We start from the raw sequence: 14,454 nt of genomic DNA on the forward strand, positions 1-14,454 counted from the left end.
TGAACGAGGCAGCCTGACCCAGGGTTTGGGGGTGCAGGAGGTGGGCTGGGGGTCAGGAGGCAGTGCACTAGCTCCCGTGGGTGCCAGTACCGGCTGATGAGGGTGATGCACTGTTGTAGGGCAGGGAACCCCCCGCATCCCCAGTGTCCCCTGGACCAGGGAGGGGGCAGCTGGCGCGTGGCAGAGGTTGGTGCCGAGGGCACCGTGCCCGGGTGCCCCCAGTCAATGGGCTTGTTGTGCCCGATGCCTGTGCCGCCGGGTGCCAGCCGGGATCCCGGCGGTGGAAGCCGCAGGGGAGGCTGTTCTGCACCTGGGGATGCGCTTAACCCCCTCCCGGCTGTCCGCCAGCAAAGCGATGGCCTTAGTTTGGGGAGGGTGGGGGTTGGTGGTGTCGGGCAGGCGGGAGCCGTAGCAAGAGGTTGCCGTGGGTCTTTCCTCTCTCACGCCGCGGCATGGCCAGCTGTTCTCCCCGGGGAGCCCAGGGGCGGACAACAGCGCTGGGGCTGGGTGCCAGCCCCACCAGGGAAGGGGAGCGAGCCCCAGGGTGCTGGTGGCACCTCACGGCAGAGCCCCGCAGGGGCTGGCAGCTGGGCAGCGGGTACATTTGCCGAGCCAGGAGCTCCCCCCGCAGTGCCCATCGCCCTGGCGTCGTGCCTGTGGCCTCGGTTGGGGAGCGGAGAGCCGGATGTCTCCTCTCCCTCCCTCCCTCCCCGCTTCCTGGGGGGGAAACTGAGGCCCGGGAGCGTTTCCCAAGGCCGGGGCGAGTTTCCATGGAAATGAGAGCGGGGGTCCGGGCTCCCAGCTGCCGGCTCCCGCCGAACAAGGGAGAAAGCGGCACATTGATGGGAGCCCGGCCCCCTGGGCGCACGTCCCAGCCCCGGCCGAAAATAACCCCTCCCGGGGAGCGCTGCGCGGGCAACCGGCCGGGACCGAGCACCGCTGCCGGCCGGGGGGTCCCCAGGAAGCGGCTCCAGCCAGGGGGGTGACCCCCAGCCCCTGCCTGCCGCCGCCCCCTCGCCCCAGCCCCGTTGCGTTGGGGAAGGGGAGGGCCGGCTGGGAGGACCGAGAGCCAGACGGAAGGAGGGGGAGAGCCGCAGCCCGTGTCCGGCCGACGGACGCCCCGAGAGGCTCCCCCCCCCGCCCCCCGCCAGCTCTAGGGGGGATATATGGGGCGAACGAGCCCGGGGCGCATCTCTGTATCCAAGCGGAGGGGGCTGCGGGTGCCCCGGCTGCACCGAGAGGGCTCTGCCGTGGGACGCCGGCGCCAGGGAAGGGACATCGGCGGTGCCCGGGGCCGGCGGCGGGCAGCCAGGCAGGATGCGACGCTTCCAGGCTTTGCACCGATCCTTCCCCTTCCTCACCCGCTTCCGTCTCTACCGAGTAAGTGCCGACCCCTGCCCCGGGCAGACCCTCCGCTGGCCGTCACCTGGCCCTGTCCCTGTTGCCTGGGGGCAGGGGACTGGCCGTCGCCGGCCAGCCGCGGGCACACGCCGAAGGCCGGCGGCTGCTTTCGCCTCGCATGCCCCCATGCGCCCCCGCATGCCCCCATGCGCCCCCGTGCCCAGCTGCTCGCCGCACCCGCCGTATTTTTAGCCCGGTGCCAAGGGCTGTAATTGCGGTGACGTTGGCCGAGGGACCCGAGCGTGAGAGGCGAAGATGCCGGAGGCCACGTCGTCTCCCGGGGGAGAGGAGAGGATGGAGGGGGCTGCTCCACTGTGGGGCCAGGACGGGGGTCCGACCTCCCCTCTGGCTTTTGGCAGTGGGAGGCAGAGCCGGGTCCCTTCCCGGAAAGGTGGCGATGGGGGGTGGTGGGCGGGGGAGGGGGTGGCTGGGACAGCGGGCAGGGATGGGGAGCAGCGAGGGGCATGGGGAGACCTGGCCCCATCCTCTCCCTCCCCGTACCCTGGCACAGCGAGGAGGGGTGACACTGGCAGTGCTGGGGTGCCCCTGTGCCTCAGCCCTGGCTCACCAAGACCCCCCAGAGGCCCTGATGTGCCTGTCTGCCCCCTCCCTGTGAGTGCCCAACAACGTGTCCCCACCCGTGGCAGAGGAGACCGGCCGTGGGTCTGTGCCACAGTCCAGCCAGCTGTGCGGGGATGCCGGGGGGCCAAGTGGCAGTGCCGAGGTGGCTGTCCCTGCTGGGGACAGCTGACCCCTCCCCGGTCAGCCCCTTCAGCCGGGCAAAGGGAGCCTGGCAGGCATGGTGCCAGGTGTGGGGTGCCCCCTATGCAGGTGCAGTGCCAGGCTGTGGGGTGCCCCTTGGCTGGGGGCCACTGCCAGGCATGTCCGTCCTGAGGCTCTGCCCCCTCCGGTGTCCCTGGCACCACTGCCTGGGGACAGCCTGTGCTGAAGTGGAGGGGTGGGCTCGTGTTTCTAGCGGCACAACAGGGCAGAGCAGGGTGTCCTTCTGATGGGGTGCTTCTCCCCACCCCAGCCGGGGAGCTGGGGACAGGCTCAGGAGATGAGTCCCACTAGCATCTCTCACACCCTACCCAGCCTCAGCTCTGAGCCCCTCCAGGTGACTCCCCCAGGGGATGGGGCAGAGGGGAGCAGGGCAGGTTCCCCCCTAACCCAGTGTGGTGTCCCAGCAGAGGTTGAGCTGTAGCATGCAGGCAGAGGAAGGCACGGACTGGCTGCTGGAGCTGCTCACCGAGCTGCAGCTGCAGCAGTACTTCCTGCGCATCCGGGATGAGCTCAACGTCACCCGCCTCTCCCACTTCGAGTACGTCAAAAATGAGGATCTGGAGAAGATTGGCATGGGGCGCCCTGGTATGTACCCCACCCCCAGATCTCCCCCTGTATCCCTAGCTGGCTTCATAGCATCTTTTGGGGAGCCCAGAGGAGCATGCAGTCCCTGGGGATGAAGGGGACCCCCACCCAGTGCCGGGTCGGTGACAGTCACTGTGTCCTACAGGCCAGCGGCGGCTGTGGGAGGCGGTGAAGCGGAGGAAAGCCATGTGCAAGCGGAAATCCTGGATGAGCAAGGTAGGGATGGGAGACGGGCAGGTGTGGCAAGGAAACTGAGGCAGGCAGGAGGAGCTGGACCTCTCCCTGTGCTCTGCCCTGGTGCCTGGCTCTCCCCACACCACTGGTCCCTGGCGGCTGGCAGGGAGATGGGCAGAAGCCCCTGCCATGCATGCCCTGCCTGCAGCACGACTCTGCCAGCCTGTGCCCCGGTCCCATGCAGGCTCCCAGGTCACTTACCAGCAAAGGATGGCCCTGCCACCCCGGAACTTGGGAAGTTCATTCATTCCCCTTGTGTTATTTGCCTCTTTGCCAGGAAATTCATTTGAAGCTGATGAGCCATGGAGCCTGTGCATTTGCCACAGCTAGCTCTGTGGGCAGCAGCACTGCCCAGCCCCCTGCCCACCCTGTTGCCTCGTGGTGAGGGGACACAGCCTTATGCCTGTTGGCTGGGGGTGCATCAGAGCAGGGGACCTTGGGATGCTCACATATGCCCCTGCTGCTATCCCCATCGAAAGCTGGTGCTGCTACCATCGCTGGCACCCCCTGGCACCTTGCACCCCCAAAAGAGGAGGGCACTTACCAGCTGGGCACTGCATGGCCTCTCCCCTGTGTGACTCATCTGGGCTGGGACGGGGACAGGACAGGCTTTTAATAGAAGGCTACTCAGCCTTCTACCGGGCGCAGAAATGCCACCTCCCACCCCAACCGCATGCTGGGCCCAGCCCCCGTGCACCCTGCACAGGTCCTGGCTGCTGAGGCTGGGATGGACCCTGTCCTGTGGGGCACATCATCAGTCCTGGCTGGGGGAGAGTGAGGGAGAACCCTTCCACGTCCCTTCTGGGTTGGTGGTGGTGGTGGCAGTGCATATTGCAAGGCCCACATCGCTGCAGGGATGTGTCACCACACTTGGCTCAAGCTGGAGGTTTCTCTTGGCTTTGTGCCCAGGCACATCGTGTGGCCGCAGCCCAGCCAAGGAGCGCCCAGGGCCCTCCAGCTACCGGCCTGGTTTGCTGGGGCTGCTGGAAATGCGCTGCAGGGCTGCTGTGAGAGGCACAACCCCTTCCCTCCACACGAATCATAGCTCAGCAAGCAGAGCCTGCTCCTGCAGCCAGCCTGCCCTGAGTAGTCGGTATGGGGTCATCATTAGGTTCCAGAGTGTACAGCCCAGGCAGGGGGTCATCCCAGCACTGCTCACTCGCAGACCCAAGAGCTTGGGGTGTCGCCATGCCTGCATTTCACCTACCTCCGCGTCCCACAGGTGTTCAGCGGGAAGCGCCCTGAGTCAGAGCTGCCGCCCCAGCCCCAGAGCACCTTCCGCAAGCCCCCCACGCCACCGCCCCCCGAAGCTGGGGGCCAGCACTCCCTCACCTGCCTCGTGCGGGAGCGGGACCTCTCACTCTTTGAGAAGCTGGGTGATGGCTCCTTCGGCGTCGTGCGTCGTGGCGAGTGGTGCACGCCTGCCGGCAAGACGGTGAGGGGCTGCTCTTGGCGGGGGGGGAGCCAGACAGTGGGACCACCGCGGGGGTAAGACACTTCGGGGCTCATCCCCGCTTTGGCCGTAGCTGAACGTGGCAGTGAAGTGCCTCAAGACGGATGTGCTGAGCCAGCCAGAGGCACTGGACGACTTCATCCGGGAGGTGAATGCCATGCACTCCCTGGACCACAGGAACCTCATCCGCCTCTACGGCGTGGTGCTCTCCCACCCCATGAAGATGGTGAGTGTGGGGGGATGGGGCCCAACCGTGATGCCGCCCCATGGGGAGTCCTGCATGATGGGGTGAGCAAAGCCAAGCTGGGTCCGTACCCTGAGTCCTCTGCTGGCATCCCCAGTGGGGCAAAAGGTAGCTGGAAACCAGCCAAACCAGAGACCCCTTGGCCTGACCGACCTGCTGTCCCCTTCCCATGGCCCAGGTGACAGAGCTGGCCCCGCTGGGCTCCCTCCTGGACCGCCTGCGGAAGAACCAGGGCCATTTCCTCATCTCCACCCTCTGCCAGTACGCCATCCAGGTGGCCAAGGGCATGGCCTACCTGGAGTCCAAGCGCTTCATCCACCGTGACCTAGCTGCCCGCAACATCCTGCTGGCCTCCAACGAGCTGGTCAAGATCGGGGACTTTGGGCTGATGAGAGCCCTGCCCAAAAATGATGACCACTACGTGATGCAGGAGCATCGCAAGGTCCCCTTCGCCTGGTGAGCCCTGGGGAGGGGGGGACCTGGGGGTGCAGCACCCATGACCTCGTGATGCTCATGTCCTTCCCTGCACAGGTGTGCTCCTGAGAGCCTGAAGACGCGCACCTTCTCCCATGCCAGTGACACCTGGATGTTCGGGGTGACCCTCTGGGAGATGTTCACCTATGGGCAGGAGCCTTGGATCGGCCTCAACGGCAGCCAGGTGAGTGCACAGCAGGGACCTGCCACCCCCCCCATGCACACCTCACCCTGGCAGGGCTTGGGGGGGACACACACGACTTGGGACCCTCTGATGGCACTCCCTGCCCTGCAGATCCTGCACAAGATAGACAAGGAGGGCGAGCGGCTGCCACGACCCGAGGACTGTCCCCAGGATGTCTACAATGTCATGCTGCAGTGCTGGGCACACAAGCCTGAGGACCGACCCACCTTCGTGGCCCTACGGGACTTCTTGGTGGAGGTGGGTGAGCAAGGAGGGGGACAGGGGCCCCAGCACCCCCTTCCACGAGCTCTGATCAAGCATGGGCAGAGTTAAGGGTATTGCTGAGGAGGGAGGTGATGTTGAGGGTCTCAGGCCAGGCAGCCATGCAAGCTGGGAGGTGACGAGCAGTGATATGGTCACAGCAGGAGGACCCCAGGTGCTACCTTGCCCTCGCCCACCCTGGGGATGTCACAGCTGAGGAGGGTCTCGGAGTGGTGATGCTGTCTCTTGCCCATTTTTGGTCCTCCTCTGCCCTGCATGGGGCTGGGCCTGGCCTCAAGATGGGGCAGGGATGGATGATGTGGGGGGCTGTGTTCCCTGTCCTCATCCCCCTCTCCCCCCAGGCCCAGCCCACAGACATGAGGGCGCTGCAGGACTTTGAGGAGCCCGACAAGCTGCACATCCAGATGAACGACATCATCACGGTCATCGAGGGCAGGTATTGCATGGGGTGAGAGGGCAGGGGTGGCAGATATTGCATGGTGGTGGGGCCACGGACCAGCTGCCAGGTTCAGGGCTGCATGGGGACAGGGGACTCCAGGAACAGAGAGACTGCAGGCACTGGCAGAGCTGTGGGGAGCAGGGATGGGGAGGGGGGGCTCTGCCAGCAGCCCCAGCACACCCAGCCACGTACCCCACAGGCTGGCAGAGCTGCCCCAGCTGCCCTGGGAGATGTGCAGTCCCCCAGGCAGCACAGTGCCATGGGGCCACCGCGGTGCGGGGGGACACAGGGGACACACGGCGTCCCCCCGCAGCGCAGCCCTGCCCGCACCGTCCGCCCCCGCTGACTCACCCCACTGTGCCCGCGGGTTTGCCCCGGCCTTGCCCCGGGAAACCGCGCACCCCGGGGCCGCTCCCTGCTGATAGCGGTGGGGACGTGCCACCAGCACCCGGGGACATGCCGCTGTCACCGGGCTGGGAGAAGCACTGGGGGGCTCGGTACCACGGTGGCATGACCTGTCATCCCCTGCGCCGCCGTAGGCTTCACTCCTCTGTCCCTGCCGGCCACCCCGGGGCATGGCCACCCCCCTCCGCCGCCCGGGGGACCTCCGGACTGGGGAGACCTTTGGTCCCCACATCCCCATCCCAAGATGTGCCCGTTCCCCCTGCAGCTTGGGGACACCCCAAAGCAGCTCAGTGTCCCTTTGTCGCGCTGGCACACGGGACATCTGAACCCCATCAGCCCCGCGGGGATAAGGAGGAAGGCTCTGTCCTTCTCCCCTTCCCTGTCCCCCTCCCGGGGCCGGGTCCCCGCGGTTAGTCACGGCCCGGAGGTGAATCAGGCCGGATTTGTGTGTCTGCAGGGACCGGCTTTCTCCTCGGCCGCCGCCTGGGATGACTCTTGCCCAGGGTCTGGCGGTTTAATTGCAGGGAGGGGAGGGGAGGGGAGGGGAAGGGAAGCGGCGTCGGCGGAGGGAGGGAAGGAAGGAGGGAGGGAAGGAGCGGCGGAGGGCGGTACGGCCGCGCCAGTGCGCCTGCATCGTCCCCACCGCCGCATCACGGCCGGGCTGGGGGTCCCGCTCCCGCGTCCCCCGCACCGGCCCTAGGTGGACCTCGGTGAGGAGGGTTGGACCGAGGTGGGGGGTGGGAGGGGGCTTAGCTGCGCTGGGGGAATGCCGATGGGTCGGGGAGGGCCGGGAGCGCGGGGGAGCCTCCCCTGCCTCAGTTTCCCCGGAGGATGCTGGTCTTCGGTGGGCCGCGGTGAGCGCGTTTTGGGGATGCTGGGGCTGGGCAGGCGGGGTGGGCTCTGCAGCCCGGGGAGTGGCAGGAGCCCCAGCGGCTGCCGGTGCTCCCGGAGGGGAGCTCCTTCCCCGTGCCTCAGTTTCCCCCCCGGGACGGCTGCCCCCCACCGCGCTGCCGGCGGGGGTGCCCGGGCAGGGAGGGGAGGGCTGGCGGGGGGCTCCTCCCGGGGGCCGCATCCGGCCCCGCCGAGGCCGCCCGGGGCACCGTAAACACCCCCCACCCCTTTTCAAGCCCCTGCCTGTCGTTCGGCGGGCGCCGGGCGTGCGTACGTGTGTGTGGGCAGGGGCAGGGACCTACCTGAAAGCCCCCCGGGGACCCAGCCGGCCGCGGGAGGGGGCTTTCGGGGGGGGGGGGGGGGGGGAGAAGCCAGGGCAAAACCGGAGCGGTTTTGTGCCGGGGGTCCAAGCCCGGATCCGGTGGGATGAGGCCCGGGGGGGGGGGGGGGGGGAGGGAGAGCGGAGGGGCCGGCCCGGCTGCAGCATCCCTCCGGCGGGATGCAGGGCGGGCGAGCGGAGGGGACCTCCCGGGGAGGCGAACCGCCGCGGGTGAGGGAGGGTGCCCGGTACCGGCTGGGCTCCGCCGAGGGGTCCCGGCGCTGAGTAAGGCGGCTGGCTGGCGGCGAGCGGGGAAGGTAAACAGGAAAAGGGCTGAGCTGGTGGCCGGGGCTGACTCACAGGTGACTCCAGGAAACCGTGGGGCCGGTGCCAGCCTCGCCGGGCTGGCACCGCACACCGCCCCGCCGCCCCCTGCCCCGGTGCCCGCCCTGCCCCTGGGGAGCGGGGGGCCCCAGCAGGCAGGGAGGAGGGGGACGTGGTGGGAGCGGGGTGGGGCGGAGTGTTTGGCTTACTGTCAGAGCGCTCCCCCCCGCCCCCCACTGATGCAGCACAGGCTGGGTGGGGGACGCCGTTTGGGATGCCCTTCCCTACATCCTATCTGTCCCTATCCCTGCCCCGGTCCCCCTGGGCTGGGTGACTACTTTGTCCCACCCTGGAGGCGGCCACGTCTTGGGGCAGGCAGGTGGCCCCTGGCCAGCTCCTGGGGCACACTGGGCTCCCCAGGGGACCAGCACCTTGGCCACCCTACCCACATGGCCACGGGAGGTTTTGCAGCTCAAGTCCCCCAGCCTGTCTGCCCATCTGCCCCTGCCAGTGCCAGCTTGCTGGTAACATAGGAAGGGAGCGAGGGAGACCACCCTGTCCCCCACCATGGCCCCTCAGGTTTCCCCTGCGGGACTGGGATGTTTGAGGATTCATCAGCAGACACCGTGCATGTCCCTTGTGCTGCCCTGACTGCATGGGGCACAGGGGGACCAGCGGTGAGCAGCTCCATGCAGGCATCGCCCCAAGGCTCCTGCATAATTTGGGGCAGCTGGGAGGAGGAGGAAGGGGTGCATCTTTTCGGGTGCAAATGGGGAGCTTTGTTCCCCACCACCCACATCCCCAGCACCTGGAGCAGTGCAGCGGCCATGCAGGATGGGAGGCAGAGCGTGCTGGTGGTGTAGGGTTGGGATCCTGGGTGCCTGCATTCCCATCCCGGTTGTGCCACCGCCTGCCTGCGTGGCCTTGGGCGAGTCACCTCACCGCCTCCCCGTCACCGGGGCAGGCACGTGTCCCCCTCCCATCCCCTCATCAGTAATGAGGTCCTTTTTATTCCTTAGGGCCGAGAATTACTGGTGGCGGGGTCAGAATAAGCGGACCCTAAAAGTGGGCCAGTTCCCCCGAAACACGGTGACCTCAGTGGCGGGGCTGTCGGCCCACGACATCAGCCAGCCGCTCAAAAACAGCTTCATCCACACAGGCCATGGAGACACCAACCCGCAGCACTGCTGGGGGTTTCCCGATAAAATTGATGAGTAAGAAACTTTCTGTCTTCTCTGCATCCCCTGCCTGCTCCCTGCCTTCCCTGTTGCCTGCCTGGCACAGGACCAAGCTGCAGCTTGGCCGCCCCCCTCCCTGCTCAAAGCATCTCTTCCCCCCTGCTGTTACTGGGGACAGTGGCTCTGGGTAGGGTCCCCGTGGCTGAACTAACTCCCTCGCCTCTTCTTACTAATGGGGTCAGGGATGTGGGGGGCTGCTGTGCTTGTGGGGGGTTGTCCTGGGGGGAGAGCACCTTCTCCCAGCCCCACAGCACCTCATGGCTGTCCTGGGGTGAGGGGACAGCAGTAAGCACCACCCCAGAGGTGGCCACATTACCCCAACGCTTTTGGGGTATCCCAGGGCTGCTAAACCTGCACCTTTTGGCGCCTGCGTGGAGGGGAAGCCACAGCGGGGGTGCCGCCCAGCCCCACACTTCTAACGGCATGAATCCTCTTGAAAAGCAAAATATGAAAAAAATCCACCAAAATGCTCTTCTTTCCCCATGCTCCATCAAAAGACCCCAGTTGGTCTGCGATGGGGAGGGAAGGTCATGTGCCTGCACCCCAGGGCGCCCCATGCCTCACTGCCAGGGGGAATGGCCATGCCCAGCGTGGGTGCTGGGCACTGCGGGGCAGTGGGCAGGGGCACCTTGGCTCGGGGCAGGGGGCATGGGGGGCTCTCTGCCAGCGCTAGGCTGGGGAGACGTGGGAGGGATTGATGGGGAGGAGGATAGGATTTCAAAGCCTGGAAAGCTCCCGCTGGGTAGAGCCAGCTCCTGCGCCGGGCTCAGCGCATCCCCTGGGATCGTGATCCCCAACGGCCATTTGACATCCCAGCCCCAGACAGCTCTGCCGGTGCCCTCAGTCCCAGCCTGACCGCTGCCACGGTGCCCCGTGCCGCAGGCTGTGCCGGCAGCCCTCGGAGGGCTGAACCGAGGCGCCGCGCACGCGGACCTGGCTCGTGCCCCGGCAGGCCTCCCCGCGCCCCGCTGCGTGGGCACGGGCACTGGGTACGTGCCGCCCGGGCCGCTGAGAACGCACCGAGCTCGGCACACGCCCAGGCCTTCGGGCTGTGCCGGCTCCCGCCGGCTGCCTGCCTCACCGTGCCTGGCTTGCGACGGCTCGCCCGGGCCTCCCAGCACCCCACCGGCGTGTCGTACCGGGGCGCTGTGCCCTGGGCGCAGCATCGTGCCGTGGCACCCTCGTGCTGGGAGGGTGTCCCGGGCACTGCACCCTGCACACGCACCCTGGACGTGGCACCCTATTTGCAGTCCCATGGGTATGGCACGTCATGTACAGGGAGCCAGAGAGGGGTGGGTGACACTGGGATGGCACTGGGCTTTGTGCCGTAGCATCGAAAGCCGCTGGGGTGTGGTGCACCAGCGCTTGCAGGGACGGTACTCACTGGGGCATGGCGCGTGATGGAGGGGCTGTGGGGTGTCCCAAGGGGGGAGCGAGGGGTCCCACGTGGCCCCCGCTGACCCCCAGGCGCTCTCCTCTCTCCCCACAGGCTCTACCTGGGAAATCCCATGGACCCTCCTGACATTTTAGGTGTGGACCCGAGTGCTGCCAGACCCACCCAGCTTCCAGGCAGGGCTAAAAGTGAGCAGCTTTTCCCCTTCCCCCTGCCCATGGGCTGCGTGAAGTCCCCGTGCCCTGCTGCCAGGGTGATGGGCTGGACCCTCTCATTTCCATCTCTTTGCTGCCACTTGCTTTTCGCAGACCTGGGGGAAGCTGGGGTGATGGGGCGCGTTGTCACCTGGCCATGTGCCACTGCCAGCAGCGTGGGCGGCCAGTGGATCTGCCCAGCTGGACTCTGCCCCGCTGCCCTTCGTCCGGGTCCCTCGTCCCGTCCCAGCCTTCTGCGGCTGGGCTCCCTGGTATGAGGAATCTCAGCGGAGCTGCCACGGGGCGAGAGCTCAGAGGCCGTGTCTGCTGCAGCCTCCCTAAACCTGCAATTTTCCCTCGGGGAGGGCTTCCCACCGGCACCCTCCCTGCACCCCACTGGTGACGGGGGACACGACGAAGCATGCACCCTGCTAACGAGCGCCCCAGCTGCCGCTTGCTCCATGCGCTCACCTCGCACCTTCCCTCCTCTCGGGCTCTCTCTTCTCCTGCAGGGCAGCCGCCTCCGCGCCCGCCTCAGCCTACCGTCCTGCTCACCAGTAAGTCGGGCTTTTTCAGGTGCTGCTATCCCTCCTTTGTGCCCCCCTTCTTTTCTCTCTTAGCTCTTTTCACCCCCTCTGCACCCCGGGTACTGCCGTGCACCTATGGGTGATGGCATCTGTGGTGGGGACACAGATGTGGAGCAGGGTGGCCAGCCTGGGGCAGGGTGCCGGGGTGCTGCAGGGTACCCCTGCCCTTTCCCACCCTGTGGCCCCCTAGCACCCTGCTCTCTGCCCTGGTATGTATTACTGGGCCCAATGAGGGGAGCAAGGGTAGCTGAAGTTATGGGGCAACTTGGGGGCTTGGGGGTGCAGGTGCCCTCCCTTGCACCCCAGGGGTGGGTGCCGGGATCCTCACCATCCCTCTCCATGCTTTCCTAGAGCCCTGCTACGATCCGGTCAGTGAGGAGGAAGAGGGTCTGCCAGGAGGTCTCCGGAAGCTTTGCCTGAAGAAGCCAAGTGCAGGGAAGGGTCTGCGACCGGTCAAGCCATCGGCACGGGTACCAGGCACCAAGGTGGGCGAGCGGCAACCCGGCCGGCTGGCAAGCGAGGGGCCACCGGGCAGCGAGGTGACCCTCATCGATTTCGGGGAGGAGGTGCCCCAAGGTAGCCCCTCACCAGTGGGGGAGCTGACAGCCCCGTCGTTGGTCAAGCTGGCCATGGAGGCCTTCTCCTTGCTGGACAAAACCCCACCGCAGAGCCCCACACGGGCTCTACCCCGGCCCCTCCACCCCACACCAGTGGTGGACTGGGACACCCGCCCCTTGCCCCCACCGCCCGCCTATGATGATGTGGCACAAGACGAGGACGACTTCGAGGTCTGCTCCATCACCAGCCCCCCGAGCCGGCGGGGCAAGACAAACTACGGCTTTGTGGACGAGGGTGAGCGGGGACCGGTGCTGGAGGACAACCTTTTCCTACCCCCCAAAGAGACCAAGCAGCCCAGCCTGACACAGACTACTGAGCTCTTTGAGGAGCTGCAGCAGGAGTGCATGAAGAGGCTCAACGTCCCCCTGGGACCAGCTGCCCCCACCGACGACAAGCCCCAAATCCCCCCCCGTGTCCCCATCCCACCCCGGCCCCTACGCCGCAACGAGCCTGGGCGCTGGTCGGGGGAGCTTTCCCCGGCTTCAGGGGGTGAGGAAGACCGTCCGCCTCAGATTCCCCCCCGGGACCCGCTGTCACAGCCCACTTCCCGGACGCCCAGCCCTATGGCCTTGCAGGTGGGCTCCCCTCAGCAACGTGCCACCCTCTGTTCCTGCCTCTCCACCTCGCCGGGGAAGCCCATGCCCCCCATGCCCACCACGCAGAGCTTTGCCCTTGACCCCAAGTATGCCACCCCCAAGGTCATCCAGGCGCAAGGCAAGGACTGCTCCAAAGGACCCTGCATCCTGCCTATCGTGAAGGATGGGCAGAAGGTCAGCAGCACCCACTACTACCTGCTGCCCGAGCGCCCTGCCTACCTGGACAAGTATGAGAAGTTTTTCAAGGAGGCCAAAAGCCCCGAGGAGGCGCCGGCGTCCCGCCTGGTCACCACAGCCACCGTCCGTCCCATGGTGCAGCAGCCACCGCTGGATTGCAGGGCCAACTTCTCCTCCAACAACAGCAATCCTGGGCCCAAGTGCCTGGTGAAAGCCTCCTGCAGCCTCCAGAAGATCGTCTATGACGGGCCAGATGGCTGCCGCCCTGCCGACAAGATCCGGCTGGTAAGTGGCATCCCCAGCATCTGTGAGCAAGAGGGGACACGGTGGCTATGGGCTCACTTGGGCAAGAGCCATACCCACCCTGTGCCTTGGTTTCCCCAAGTTCAACCCTGGGGCGTTGGCTGCAAGGGTCCCCGGATGTGCTGTGGGACTTAAGTGTCATTGCAACTCCAAAATAGGGATTGCAGGCCCTTTGAACTCAACTTAGCCCCAGGGAGTGGGGGAGGGAGGTGGCTGTCACTGGAGTCTCCTTGGGCTCTCTGGGCCGGCTCCGTGGTGGCCAGGAGTCTGCACCCAAGCCTAGGAGAGGCTGAAGATCCCAGGGATGAGGATGGTCCCAGCTCTGGGATGACGGTGCTCCCTGGGGACAGAGACAGGGTGGGGGGCAGCCCCAGTGGCCCCTGCTCAACCTAAGGACTTCTCACTGCCTAGGGGTGGTGATGGGCACTGACCACAAGCTCCCCCCAGGTGCAGGACACAGTGCACGGTGTGACCACCGAGGAGTGCCAGGCAGCCTTGCAGAACCACAGCTGGAACGTCCAACGGGCTATCCAGTACCTGAAGGTACCACATGCCCTGTCCCCCCACCCTGGCTCCCACGAGAGTGGTGGCACCCCTGTCACCCTCCTCGCTGTGCCCTGTTCCCTCGCAGGTGGAGCAGCTCTTCTGCCTGGGGCTGAAGTCCCGTGTCGAGTGCCACAGGGTGCTGGAGATGTTTGACTGGAACCTGGCCCAGGCCAGCTCCCACCTCCTCGATCCCTACAGCACCGCCCGCCAGAAGTAGGGGCACAGATGTTTGGGGTTTTTTTTTGGGGGGGTGGGGCGTGTGTGGGGTGTGTGTGTGTCTCCATGCCACACTGCTCTTGGCCAGCTGGCACCATCATCCCTCCTGAGGTCATGTCCTCTCCTCTCCTTACAGGCGGTGACAGCGGGGACGGGGTGAGCTGCGTCAGATCCGGAGCAGGCATCTCGCTGTGGGGCCACCCCCCGGTGCCCACCCTGACACATGCAACCTGCTGCTGGACTCTGGATGGAGCCCCGACTTGCGGGACAGGGACACCCCAAAAGGGAGCCTGACCAGCGCCCCAGACATGCCAGAGTGCCTATGCCCTGGCTTCAGCGACGGGCTCCATCCCCTGGCCCCTCGTTGAATTGTTTTTTTTTGTAAAGAGAAATGTAATTTTAATATATATATTATATATATATAAAATATTCTATAGAGAGGAGGAGGGTGGCTGTGGCACTCTCCCAGGTTCATCCCTGCCAATGCGCAGGGACAGGCCATGTCCCCATGGGTGCTGGTTCCTCGCTGCAGGCAGCTGGGACTGTGACCCACGGGACTTGTGGCAGG

At 66.3% G+C, this 14,454-nt stretch overlaps 1 protein-coding gene across 1 annotated transcript in view; it reads left to right on the forward strand.

Moving 5' to 3' along the window:
* TNK2 (tyrosine kinase non receptor 2) overlaps positions 1–14,326 on the forward strand; it is a 15,484-nt gene extending 1,158 nt beyond the window's left edge. The window contains exons 3-17 of the mRNA XM_086467655.1: positions 2,592–2,769; positions 2,915–2,985; positions 4,226–4,438; positions 4,530–4,682; positions 4,879–5,156; positions 5,232–5,358; positions 5,470–5,616; positions 5,982–6,076; positions 9,038–9,232; positions 10,746–10,837; positions 11,356–11,400; positions 11,782–13,106; positions 13,572–13,667; positions 13,756–13,883; positions 14,023–14,326. Of these exons, the coding sequence (XP_086323781.1) occupies positions 2,592–2,769; positions 2,915–2,985; positions 4,226–4,438; positions 4,530–4,682; positions 4,879–5,156; positions 5,232–5,358; positions 5,470–5,616; positions 5,982–6,076; positions 9,038–9,232; positions 10,746–10,837; positions 11,356–11,400; positions 11,782–13,106; positions 13,572–13,667; positions 13,756–13,883; positions 14,023–14,029 (3,150 nt within the window). The 3' untranslated portion in view covers positions 14,030–14,326. The remainder of the gene's footprint in view (positions 1–2,591; positions 2,770–2,914; positions 2,986–4,225; positions 4,439–4,529; positions 4,683–4,878; positions 5,157–5,231; positions 5,359–5,469; positions 5,617–5,981; positions 6,077–9,037; positions 9,233–10,745; positions 10,838–11,355; positions 11,401–11,781; positions 13,107–13,571; positions 13,668–13,755; positions 13,884–14,022) is intronic.
* Positions 14,327–14,454: the final 128 nt, after the last annotated feature.

This window comes from Leptosomus discolor, chromosome 7, assembly GCF_034619465.1.
Source record: "Leptosomus discolor isolate bLepDis1 chromosome 7, bLepDis1.hap2, whole genome shotgun sequence".
Classification (NCBI taxonomy): domain Eukaryota; kingdom Metazoa; phylum Chordata; class Aves; order Leptosomiformes; family Leptosomidae; genus Leptosomus; species Leptosomus discolor.